Genomic DNA, 13,877 nt, shown 5'->3' on the forward strand with positions numbered 1-13,877 from the left:
ACTGTAACCCTATCGCCTCCTTAGATGCAGAGGTCTGTTAACCACCACATACTTGACTAGCTTTCGTGTCTGCATATTCACATACAGAATTCTTCTAGACTAAAAGAAGCTGTTTTTATTAAATGTCTCCGTCACTTATGAACAAGGTTATTTGGCACTCAAAGGTGTTTACAAGAGAAGCATTGGGAGATTGGTGCATGGGTGTTATTTCAAGGGGGCTGTAAGGGAACTAAATGTTCTGAAGCTGAAGTGTCGTTTGTGTGTGATCCCTGAGAGAGCAGTTGGTGACTCACTGTAAAATGCACACTGAGCGACATAACCAGCTCCTCTTCCAAATATTTTGTTTATGTAACTCCTTGGTCTTTACATTTAAAAAAAATCTGGGATTCCCCAGACTTCATCTGACTTGGCAGAAACAAGTTTCGGGGGGAGTAAGTCCTTGAAGTTCAGTTCTCTTGGTTGTTTTGGTCCAGACCAACAAAAATATATTTTTAGTCTGGGTTAGCGTTCATGCTGGCTTTTTAACCATTGAACCTAAAGTCATAAAGATAAGTTCACAACCTGATGACATACATGATGTCAGCTTTCATGATATATTTTGTGAACACATGGTGGGTTTTTCTTACCAGCCAAAAGATTTCAGAGGGCTCATAAAATGTTTAAATGAGTCAAAAAAGCGCCATTTAAATCCTCCAAATTGTGATATTTAGGGTCACATCGTATTACTATCTAGTTTTGGTTTTCAAGGGGTTTCGCTTGTTTGATGCACCGAAAGTTCGGTCGGCAGAGTTAAAGGAATAGTTCGCCTTCAATATGACAATTCATTAATTATTTACACGCCCTCTTGTCAATTAAACCCAGAATGACTTACTTCTGCAGAACACGAAAGAAGATACAGTATTTAGTCAAATGTTTGTAACAGAAAACCGATGGTCCCCGTTGATTTGAATTGGTCAATGGGGTCCAACGGTTTTTGGTCAACAACATTCTTCAAAATACCTTCTTTTGTGTTTTGCAAAAGAAAGAAGATCAAGATGGTGAGTAAATGATAACAGAATTGCCATTTTGGAGGTGAACAATTCCTTTAACATTAAACACTAACAAGGGTTTCTCTTTACTGAAAAGTTAAGATTTTTAACAATTCTTAATCAAATCATTTATGTAATACCAACCTGAATGGATTCAATCAGATGACTGAATGTAAAAAAAATATGAATTGTGTTGAATTAATGTAAATTGGACAAGTACCAAAATTCCTTATTTCCCATGCACCGGTTTGTTTAACTCTAATCAAACCTTCCTATTGTGAACACACCTGTACATGTGCATTAAAATGTTATAACTATTAAAGATCTATCTATGTCTAACATATGTCTGAGACAAACAAAGGGCTTTCAAAATGTATAAAAACACACTGTTGCATATATGCAGATCTTAAATGACGGCCAAAAGTAATGTAACTGTGAGAAAAGACATGTTCATTTAGCTCTCTTTGTCTCCGTCTCTCTAGTTTAGTTTGTGGGTGTAGATACACAGGCTTGAAGTCTGATGCACTCTGGGTAGCTCTACATGCTTGACTGCTTCAAATCAGCCAGCCTACGAGAGCATTTAATTGCTTATGTGAGTGGCACCCCAGTCCTTTCAATTAAAGCACACCTGCGATTCCCCATTATCCCGGCCGTAAATGCAATTCGAGCACGTTCGGATTCACGATGCTTCTCGCGCATATTTCTGAAAGGATATTTTCCAAGGTTTAAACTCTCAGGTGTGGGCCTCAAAAAACAGCATAAATCCGATCTGAAATATTGATGAGCCTGCATTTCTCCACCACGCTTTTATGGTCATACTGCTGGCACGTCTTCTCCATGGGCTTAAGATCACATCATCTGTAGGTAACGCTTAATTTTAACCATTCAGTCCAGCAGGACCATCTGTGCAATTAGCAGAAATGAACTTTCTTTACATGTGAATGCGAATGCTGGATCTCTCCTGGAGGAGGATGAGCTTTGAGCTGGAGGGAAAACGTGTTTCTGTGGTTCTCCTGCGTTAGCATGCTCTGTTAGATCCGTCGGAATGTGGCTCTGGGAGTGACAGCAGTGGAGCTCTATGCATATTTAAACATCTCCTAAGGCTTGTCCACACAGGGAGCAGTGGTCCAAGAAAATACTCTGCACGATTAGTGACAACGGCACAATAAGTATTCTGAACGCACACCAATTTAGTAGAGTCAACCTCAGATATTAAAGTATGGCTTAAAACAGTTGTGGTCATCTGATGGAACTTTCAACACATTTTAAGGTTAATTAAATAGCAGGTCTATAAGGAAAAGGTTTACATATCATGTCATATAATAAGTTGAGTTATGGTGGACGAACTGGTATTATGCTAATATAGGGTACTTTTCAACCCCCCCCCCAAATCTGGACACCTTAGCTAAATTTGCTTTTATGCATTAATGCCCTACCAAATGAGGTACACTGTATGCAGTATGACCTATACAAATTTATAAAAATATGTACTGTATAGCCTAATATTATATAATCAAAATAAACAAAATAATTGACAAATAATTATAGATGTAGAAAACAAACATATATTACTTTATATTAGAGATTCATCTTTACTGTTAGTTATTTCCCCAAAATGTCTGCTATGTCACAACATAGGACACATGTAAGGTTTGAGTGTCAACTACCCACATAGTATCTATATTATTATCTATGTATTCACAATATTAACACAGAATTTTGACAACACGTTCATAGTAAATGTGGTAGACTACACCCGTGACTGACTAGGTGTAGGTTTTCTGAGAGAAAAGGTCTAGCATAATATGCCCCTAATGCAGTAAAATTCATATATTTTAATTGTGCCTTACATGAAAACTTATCTAATAACGAAAGAAAAATTGTTAAGCTTCAACTTTAAGATTATGTGGATAAGCAATGCTCAACTGGGCTCAGGCGTGATGTGTTGTTGATGCCGATTCTTTATTTATTGCCTTTTTGCCCTCTCTTGGCAGAAACCCATTCATATAATGATTGATTCCCTTGTGTTTAACGTTAATATCACCCATGTCAGATTGATGTGAACGTTATTTCCACAATGATAAAACAAATATGCCAAAATAGCCAAGTTGTCAGTGGATTGTATGATGCACTGTGCAGTGCACTGTGGAGTCTACGTGGGTTAATGTTTAAACCCACAGGCTGTTATGCTATCACCATCGAAAAAAAAACTCATTTTCTTCAGTGCTTCACTGGTTTTGTTTTCATGGCAAGCTACCAAAGAAGAAATAGCAAGTATTGTGTTGGAAGCCTCTATGATAGTGTAGAAATGAGCTCCACCTAAAGCAATTTAGACCCAGTGATAAGACTATTGTATTCCTTTATTACTAAATGAGAACAGAGGTAGCCGTGAATGACTCGGCAATATACTACACCGATTTATTTGGTTTATGGGTCCCATGATGAATCTGGAGATTTATTTGAGAATTTTCTGAGAAGTGTAGATTTTGTGTGGATCTGGTTTTCGAAAAATGATTTAAATTATAATATATAATAAATATTTTAAATAAAATAATACATCCCTTTAGATTTACATTGAGATGGTTATAAGCCCTTATAAACCACAGAATCCAATTGTTATCACAACGAAAGACAGTATGTAGGATTTCCCTTCCACCTCTGTTTCACATACAGTATGTTGATTTCTCACCGACCAGAATGAGCTTCATTCGTCAAGGGTTAATAATATGGTGCCATTATTATGTGGTTGTGTGTGTTACCTCCACAAACATCTCCGTTCAGGTCCTCACACTGCCTATCGTCACACTCACAGTTCTTGCCATGTACTCGTTTATCTCCTGGTGGGTGACAGGTGCACTGGCCACATAAACACTGCCCTAAAACACACAAATACATACTGAGACAGACAAACATGACAGTGACACCTAATTCAAACTGGTTGCTATTGTCACAGTTATTTAATCAAGATCTTGTATGCATGTATGAATCTTGTATGAGTCGACATTTCACCTTGAACCTGACTCATCAAGGTCAAGTGAAAAGGTCTTAGTGACTGAGTGCTTTGTTATCATCGAGCGTTTTCGTCTGCTAAGGTGGCATTGTGGTTGTCTGACACTGACAGCTGTTCCAGTTCCAGCTCCGTGCAGGCGAACAGAACAACAAAGCAACGCCCTGTCTGACAAGCTCTCAGCCTGCCAAGCAGCTAAAAGCTGCTTGCTGCCGTTGCCTCGGTAACTGGTGATGTCATAACACTTTTGCCTCATCGACTAGCTTCAGTGACATCACGTAGCCCATCCCTTGGCTGTGCATGATTACTCCACATTTAACTGCTAGGAATGGACCATACATTTTTATTTTTAGAAATAAATAAATAATTAACTGAATAAATAACTAATATAAATAATAAACAAAACATTCAAGTAAAAAGTGCTGGAAAACATGAATGACTAATGATTCTATTATCAATTACATAGAAGGATTTATATTTTGTAAATTTCTCTGTTCTGGTGAGCACACATAAGACGATATTTTAAACAATCTAGGAAAGCAGCTCTGGGGCACTTTTGACTAACATTGCACTTTTTCAATGGTGGCCAAGAACCTTCGGTTGCAAGCATTCTTCCAAATATCTTTCTCTGTGTTTATCAGAACAAATACATTTATGACGATTTGGAATAACTCGAGGGTGAATAAATGAAGAGAGAATTTTTATTTTTGGGGGAACCGTCCCTTTATGCGACACCTGGAACTCAAAGGATTAAATCTAAAAGTTACGTTAATGAAAGACGGACGATAACTGAGACACAAGCATTATTCTGCAAACATTATTTATTATATTTGGCACAATGCAGGCTGTATCAACCTGTCACACTAGACACAATTATTTCAGACTCCGTATACGTGAGTACGTGTCTTTTCCATATGGTTTCACAGGAGACGGTGGAATTATGTGCGCTTAAATGGAGAAAGCAGAACAGGCGTCATTGTTATTAATGGCTCCCTCGCTGATCATGTACTGCGCTTTGGTCCGATTCGGAACAATTATTCCTTCACAATTTTTGAAAGACAGCCATCCAGTAAGTTCAATTATCCAGGGAGCCGGCCTTGTGCAGGTGCCAAGACAAAGCCCCGTTCCTCTCAATTGTCATACATCATAAAGGCAAAGCCTCATCAATTTCCAATAACACGACCCCCGATTCATCTCTAAGCGTTACATTATTATACATTTATGACCATGGTGCTTAAGACCTAAAAAGATCATTTAAAATAAATGCCGTCTGGGGAGCGACAACAGCTGTCCCATGTTAGACTTCATCTCAACATCATCTCGGTTAACCAGCTTGCTTTAGACTTTAGACTTCATCCCAATTCGCAGATTTATACAATTTATTACCTTCAGTTCATTATTACTTAACATCTGGGTTCAAACTGCTGTGGAAGTTACCTCACACTTCTCAAAAACCAGTAAAAATACCCTGACATTTATTTTTAACATACACAATTCAAATTCTCATTCCACATACCAAGACAGACAGAATGTCAATGGTAAAATCCTTGGCATGTCTGGAATGACTGTCGATGAAGCACGTTAAGATTGCATCACTCACATGCCACAAACTTAAATCATACAGTATATAATATATATATATATATATATATATATATATATATATATAAATATATTAATCAGGCTTGTATAGAACAGACCGCTGCCATATCTGACATTAAATGATGAGTGTGTTGGAGCCGTGACGAGCGAATCCTGATGTGTCCTGGGAAGAATAAACCTGCTGTGCCAAATACAGAGGTTCATGAAAATGATTCTTCTAGGCGGGCACTAAAGGGGGTGAGGAGGTTTCTTGCTCTTTGCTTTTTAAAGTGCAATTAAGAAATGTCAAGAGCCACCAAGAAGCAGAGGTTCATACATGTAGGTGTGGATTTATGACTATAAAGCATGCGTGTATATATAGACAGGGCGGTGTAAAGTCCTTCATTATACACTACTGTGAGAATAAAAGTCTTGCGGAAATTTGTATGACATATCGCTTATTGCTCCCTGAATTCTTTTGTAAGTCGCTTTGGAGAAAAGAGTCTGCTTAATGACTAAATGTCAATGTAAATAAGGTAATGCTTCAGAACTCCTATAACAAACACAACCTATTTAAATATAAATCATTATATTTGTGAATGCAATTCACAAGAGTTTTGTTAGTAATGATTATAAAGTGATCTGGGAAAATAACTAACTTGACCACTTTTTCCACTTAATCTTTTGCTTCTTTCAGACAGTTTTGAAACATAGCAAGGCTTCAATCAGCACAGGAAATGATGAAGGACTGAATGACTTGTGGTTAGATGTGGCATTTGAAGGTATCTAGAGTCCAGTGTTTAGATCAGTGGTTCGATCAAACCCCAGGGGTTCGGTGAGTCAGTCTCAGGGGTTCGGTGGAGGTCAAGACACACACCCGACTCATATGATTCGTGATGACACGCCCCGATTGGCCATCATTGGCTGCAGGTGATCAAGCAACATCGCTTGGCCTATCTGTGCTGCAGGGAATTTGGTGCGCTCAGTAGTCGACTTGTGACTGTCGTGATGGTACGTCGTGTGTTTTCTTTCTTAATATTTGAATCCCTTCATACTAACTATGTCGAGCAAAAAAAGAATTTGGTCGGACGAATATGTACAATATGGATTCACATGTATAACGGAACGTGGTGGGAATCAGCGTCCTAACTGCATGATTTGCAATGCCAAGTTGAGTAATTCTAGTCTAGCACCGGCAAAACTAAGAGAACACTTCCTTAACCTGCATGGAGATGGAAACATTTTTAATGGTTTTGTTCTTTAAAACACAGTGATGTTGATGCACGGTTCATTTTGTGCACCAGTAAAATATATACCTATGTTTTGAATTTGAAAAAATCATATTTAATTTTTCCATTTACGAAGGGTTTGGTGAATGCGCATATGAAACTGGTGGGGTTCAGTACCTCCAACAAGGTTAAGTACCACTGGTTTAGATGCTGCCCACTATAATCAGTTACAGGAACCATCACAATGACTCATTACATTAATAGACTATAGTAGTTGTGCAAAGTGGCGTTTTCTTTTTCAAAAGACATACTGACTTTTCAACATCATGCACTTCTTTTATACTTTACTTTTATAGGTTTACATTTATATATATTCAATTTTTCTGTGATTAAATTGACAGATCATTATCTTACAGACCATACAAATAAGTACTAATTAAGGATTTAATAATAAGGATTTAATTTGTAATTGTCAGCTGGATATTTTTGGAGAAAATCTGGAGAGCCCCGACCTGGCCCTGATATGAAATATAACACGTTGGCCTTAAGAACATATATAAATCAAAACGGATACATTCTAACACAGTTCTACCCTTTTTATGACAACATTATGGACCACAGCTTCTTCTTATCAGATTTTCCTCCAAATCTGAAGTTTTCTGCTATTGCAATTTAAGGAGAAGACACTTCGTAGGTCCCCTGTTTCAAAGACATTACTACACCTTAGTAGAATGAATAAAAAGATGTTGTCAAAAACAACATTATGCAGAAAAAACGTAAACCTGTACCACACTGTACATATACACGACTGTACTAATTTGACACATTCAGAAGCTACGTGCACTCCTCAGTAAAACGCTGCTTGGCCCTCTGGTGCACAAGAGAAAGCCTCCATTATCAAACTCAGAGGAAGTGATTGCAATCAGCCCTAATTCTGCTGATTTGCTTTAAAAGATCGCTCATCGCGCCACGCGGTCCCTACAACACACTGGATATCAGTCAACATCTGCGTGGCAAATGAGTCCTCTTTTCGCCTCTCCTGTAAGACGGCCGGGAGTGTTGAATGATTGCCACTGTGCATGTTTAATCAAGATGCATTCTTTGTATACAGGCTCGGCATGCTAATCTATAGAGTGCATTAGTGAGCTAATGAATAGTGTAAAAACCAACACTTAGTAGCTTCCATCACTGCAATCACTCATTTGTTGCTTTCATACTAGCGAGACGTACAATCCAAAAACAAAAACGCTGTCTTGCCATGGGATAGCATGTGAAAGTGTGAAACGTGAAAGGTTGAACGTCAAATAATGAATCAACGTGGACAATGGATTTTGAACATGAGCAGAAAGACTCAGAACAGGTGTTTCACGGAGGATGTAAAATCTACGTGGAGTAAAAAGCTCAACTGGCTCTTTGTTTTTTGATTCCCTTTACAAGCTTTCCTGCTGAATCCTGCTCACTCTCTGTCCATTTGAGTTTTCAGCACACAGCACTATCTTCCAGAGACACGGGGAAATGAGTTTTCCTAACTAGGCCAAATGGACATATACAGCAATTAAAGGTACAGTGTGTAATTTGGAGGATATATTGACATACTGTAAATGCAATAAAATATACATAACAATGACCTTACATGATGAAGTGTTATGTCTGTATTATCTTAAAATGAGCTATTTCTATCTACATGCCTCTTGCATGGAATTCGCCATGTCGTTTCTACAGTAGCCCTAAATGGACAAACTGATCTACAGAGCGCGTTACATAAATATGTGATCTCCCTGTCAAAGAAGCGAAAACATGACAACATCTTAGTCTTGTGTCAGCCACCATAGTGCTTTGAAAGGGAGTTGCAATTCGCAACCTCACCACTAGATGCCTCTACATTTCATACACTGGACCTTTGAAAATGCCAGTCTTGCACATAGCCTGATTTAATAAATCAAGCTTATTTTTAGCCGGCTTCATAAATCTCGTGCAACTTCTGTGATGTGCGAAACCCTCATACTGAATGGGGCTTTTCCACACAACAGTGTAAATATTCGCATTCATTCAGCCGTCTTGACAGTCCCTTTTAATTGTAGGAGTGAAATTCATAGTGGAGGAAACTTGGGTAATTACCTGCTGTCAGGATAATGAATGCAGCCAGCAGAGCTATAGCTCCAGTCATGGGTGAAATTCTATGTAAACAAATGTATAAATCATAATTTGGTGGCGGCATCTCATAATGCACGTGCTCGGTAAGGGGAGATGGTGAATCCATGGCTTATCGATGCTGAACTGTAAAGATCCAATGTTTTGTTTAGTGGAATTACAAAGCAGTTTAATTTCCCCACAGTGTTTAATGGGGGAAATTCACTCAAAATGTCAATAATGTTGTTTATTTGCACATGCTGTCTGTGTTGTTTAAGAAGCTGCATCACTAAAGGAATTATGGAAATGAATGCAATTTAATTCTGCAATAAATGTAATAAATAACCAATCAAGCACGTTATTTTATTTATTTATTCATTTATTTATTGTTTTCTTTCCTAATGAATGCTAATGAATTAATTCTAGTCTGCAACAATTCAATTTTTTGAATTTTTAAAGTTTTTTATTTTATTAGAGGGAACTCACAGTCTCCTTTCCACATTCCTGTAAAGACCAGAACGAACAGCCTGCCAACATCGAATCCAAAATTTCCTGTGAAGATGTAGCTTTTTGTGCACATAGCAGTGAGCAAAAACAATAATCAAACATCAAATGCAAATCATCTGGTTAACCCGAAGACGTGTTTCTAAGTTCTACAACAAAACCTGCTGCCAGACGCTGTGTTTTTTCAGGTGCTACAGTGGAGGCAAGCCAAGCGAAAGCCTGGGGGGATGAGACACAAAAGCTACTATGTAAAACCCTGATTCTTTAGTCAGTATTGGCACATTTGAGTCGCTTAAATATCCCCCATGATAATCATCATTGACGTCGTCTTCAACCAACATACACAAGCATTTATTATGCAGTGCTATAAAACAGACAGCGCTCTATTGGTGTCAAAGTAAGCTTATGCACGAAGAAAAAGATGGAAAAAGTTTTTGAGTGAATTTAATTATGGGCACTCTTTTCAACCCAGGGACAGCCATTACAGCGAAAGTGATTTGGTTTTAAAAGAGATAAGTTATATAGCCGACGTGTAGCTGGAGTACGGATGCGGAAAGTCATTTGAATAACAAGTGCAAAGAAGACGGGGTCCATTAAAGTAAAATTATCACCTCACTCAAAGTAACAAGTCTATTATTATAGCACTTCACTTAGTTATACTGCCGGGAACAACAGAAAGCTTTTTGAAAAAACAAGCTAGTTCAACTAAGCTTATTCATCCTAACAAGAGTCACGTTGTCACAGACCAGACTAACATCTACTGTGTATTATATTATCAGGGCCGGTTCCAAACATTTGGAGGCCCTAGGCAAAATTTATTTTGAAAACCCCTCACAGCACCCCATCCCCTCCAACCTTTAGAATAAATAAAGTATTTTATTACACCGTAGAAATGTTATTATCAGGTACAGTAGGTCTATTTAGCAGTCCAGTAGCATTTTACAAAGAAACTGAATAATGTATAATGGAAACACTGCTTCTTCACTGTATGAATGACATAAACACACTGATTTAAAATAAAGATACAAAACTTCTTTGGTCAAGAGCACTTCATGATTTTGTATTTTGTTTACATTGACGGCAAAATGTTTATCACTGGGTTTTGCAGATATCTAACCATTAAAAGTATTAACTTTGACAACACAGAATTCAATCATTTAAAAAGTACACTGTTATTTCCATTTCCTGAAAAACAGTGAACTTCAGATTACGAAAAGGTAAGAAAGAGATGGTTCTTTAAAGAACCTTTGACTGAGAGGTTCTTTGTGGAACCAAATATGATTCTTCTATGGCATCGCTGTGAAGAAAGCTTTTAAGCACCTTTATTTTTAAGAGTGCACAGTATATTAAAAATGTCAAATTTATGTTTGGTTAATGAACGTGATTTTTATATGTAGACTCAGATTTTGATTAAAGTTCTCAACTCAAATATTGTATATGTAAAATCTCCATTTATCTTTTCCATGAAACATAACCTTCTGCATCCTAAAAAGGAACAACTCTTCTGAACAATGGTGATGTCAGAAAAAAACACTAAAATAAAACAAAATCGTGTCCTGACTAAATACAAAAATGTGTTGCATTAACTCCTTTTAATTACTTTAACTTTTTCAGTGTGTTAAATGGTGGCACGGGATCCACTTTGACACAGATGGATGGTATACTGAATTACCTCTTCCAAAACAGGGCAGGGCGGAGGTTCCCTGGCACTTCTTCAGACTGGCCTCAATGGAAAGTGCACAAGAGAGAGGATGATCGCATTTCTTCCCGTTCCAGCCTTCCTTGCAGTCACACCTGCCACAGTTACACTGTCCGTGACCTTCAAACAAGCACATAGCAGGATTTACAGTCTCCTAATGGAGGATCAATCAGATGAAGTTCTGTCTGAAGCAGAAGGCAAGATCATCCGTGGAGTGTTTCTCTGTGTGTGTGGATTCAAAGGGCAATCGCTCACAGGTCTGGCTGAACATGAACTTAAAAGTGAATGTCAACATAGTCCTCATAGGCAAACTTAAGATCACAGCGGTGAGCCGTGCATACTGTATGACCACAAAATTACTCTTTAGCATTAGAAACAGATGTTGGAGAAAGGGTCTTGTGGTGTGGGTGAGTCTAGCACGGTTTGCATTATGGTCCCCTTTGATTTTCTGTCTGTCAAATACTGCGTCTATCAATAAAAATGTTGAACTTTGTCTGTTGTTCTTGAGGCCAGGAAAATCTGTGTGTTTATATAAGAGCTCAAATAGGCGGACTTAATTTTCATCGCTGGAATTTGGAATGTGAACCATTTTCATGTTGAATGGGGTTTTTTAAGTAAAGATAAATTTGAGATCAATAAAAACACTTACTGGTTTACTACAAAACGTTTTTTTTTACATAAAAGTGAAGCACACTTATACTGTATATAAAACAAATAGAGGTCATAGTTGAAAAGGGATCTTTAAAGGCACAGTTCAACCCAAACTCATAATCTCGTAGTCATAATCTACTCACCCTCGAGCTGTTCCAAATCTGTCAACATTTATAAGATATAAGAGAAGATATTTGGAAGAATGCTTGTAACTAAACAGTTCTTGGTCACCATTGACTTCCATGGTATGAAAAATAACAATGGTGGTCGAAGGTGTCCCAGAACTGCTTTTCTACATTCTTTAAAATGTAAACTATTTTACAAAGAACCTTTTCCTACTTTGAGTCAATGGTGGACAGGACCTGTTTGGTTGCAAGCATTCTTCCAAATATCTTTCCCGGTGTTCATCAGAACAAATACATTTATACAGATTTAGAACAACTTGAGGGTGAGTAAATGCAGACAGAATTTGCATTTTTGGGATAACTGTCCCTTTAAGCACTTTCTTTTAGACCAGCCTCTGTCTGTTGTTTTAGCCTGACAATTTTTTATATAAATATTGCTAATATGAAAATTTGCTGTACCTGAACAGAAATCATCTGTGTATCTATCATATGTGGCGTGGCAACTTCTCTCATCACACTCGCAGGTCTCTCCGTGGATGTCCCCCCAGTCTCCCGACGGATCCACATCATAGCAGGTGCACTCACCGCATACACACGTCCCTGCAGAGACAGGACATAATACAGGTCAGTTAGCCATTAATCAGTGAAACAATTTCCTTAATCATTATGTTGCCTTTTTCATAAAACAAAAACACTCGAATGGCATCACTTTGATAAAAAACGTAATCTTAATTTCGAAATCTTGAATCTAAATTATTGTCAACTTAATTTAAATGTACAGAACTTAAATTGATCCAGTTGAAGAATTCAGATGCAACAGGACACTAGAAAATTAATTTGTAGTGTGATTTTTTTTACTATGTTTAAAATAATACAGATTACTTTCTGAGATTTATTTGACCCGACTGGCCATTTTTTTTATTTAAACTGCAATACCAACTGCATTTTCATTTCAATCTTTTCTTTCAGTTTTATACTTTATTAGACACATTTAAAGCTAATTTCTTACCTTTTCATTTTTTTAACAACCTCATTCCTTAAGTATCTTTCTTTGGTAATCATTTCTATGTAAAGCACTTTAAATTACCTTTGTGTGTGAAATGTGCTTTATACTGTACATAAACTTGCCTCGTCTTTTTTATACATTTTGTTTAGGGTTAAAATTGAATCAATTAAACTTTTTATTAACTTTATCTCAAACAAACCGGTTAAAAAGCAACTGAAAAACATTGAACATTTTAATAAAATGAATTGCCTTTTGTTTAAAACTTCATTGCTCAGCTAATCTTAAGTACAGCCATCTCCTAATTGGTTTAATATAGCATCATATACATTTTGTCTATGTAAGCAGGTGGATCGGGGCTTACTGAAACAGTTAGCTGCACTGCCCTATAATTGAAGTGATGGTGAAAAAGAAAAGTGAAATTTCTCTCGGGGGCCAAATCCTCCAGAGCCCAGCTGACAATAAAGGGGGCATGCATGGCAGGGACTGATGAGGATGCCTACTCTAGCAGCTAATCTACTGCAGGGGTTACAGTCATGGCAACAGAGCTGCGGGAAACACCTCCACTTTGATGAATCCGAGCCGGCCCGGTTGCGGCGTAACTGGAAATCATGTTTCTCTTATCTGCTCTGCTGTGGAGAAAGCCCACAGGAAACTACACCAGCTGGCATCCTGCAAGCACAGGCTAGACCCCAGCTGCTGTCACCATTTTTTTCTGTCCTGTCCAAAACCTGTCCTCTAAAAAATATAGACTGAATGCACACTGCGCTTGATTCATCCTTAAAGGTAACAAGCTATTTCAGTCGTTCTGACTTCTTTACACTGTTAAACATGCGGAACATTGTCAACTTGTCAAAAAACGAGTCGCACCTATGATGTAGGTTTTCTGTGCTCAATAAACTCCGCCAGGGTTCGTACAG

The 13,877-nt window shown here is 37.7% G+C and overlaps 1 protein-coding gene across 1 annotated transcript in view; it reads right to left on the reverse strand.

The window, feature by feature from the left end:
- The window catches only part of itgbl1 (integrin, beta-like 1), a 35,380-nt gene that overhangs the window by 6,638 nt on the left and 14,865 nt on the right, over positions 1-13,877 (reverse strand). Inside the window, exons 6-8 of the mRNA XM_079464579.1 lie at positions 12,414-12,554; positions 11,152-11,298; positions 3,788-3,904 (exon numbers count right to left, since the gene is read on the reverse strand). Of these exons, the coding sequence (XP_079320705.1) occupies positions 3,788-3,904; positions 11,152-11,298; positions 12,414-12,554 (405 nt within the window). The remainder of the gene's footprint in view (positions 1-3,787; positions 3,905-11,151; positions 11,299-12,413; positions 12,555-13,877) is intronic.

The sequence above is a fragment of the Barbatula barbatula genome (genome assembly GCF_947034865.1).
Source record: "Barbatula barbatula genome assembly, chromosome: 9".
NCBI lineage: Eukaryota > Metazoa > Chordata > Actinopteri > Cypriniformes > Nemacheilidae > Barbatula > Barbatula barbatula.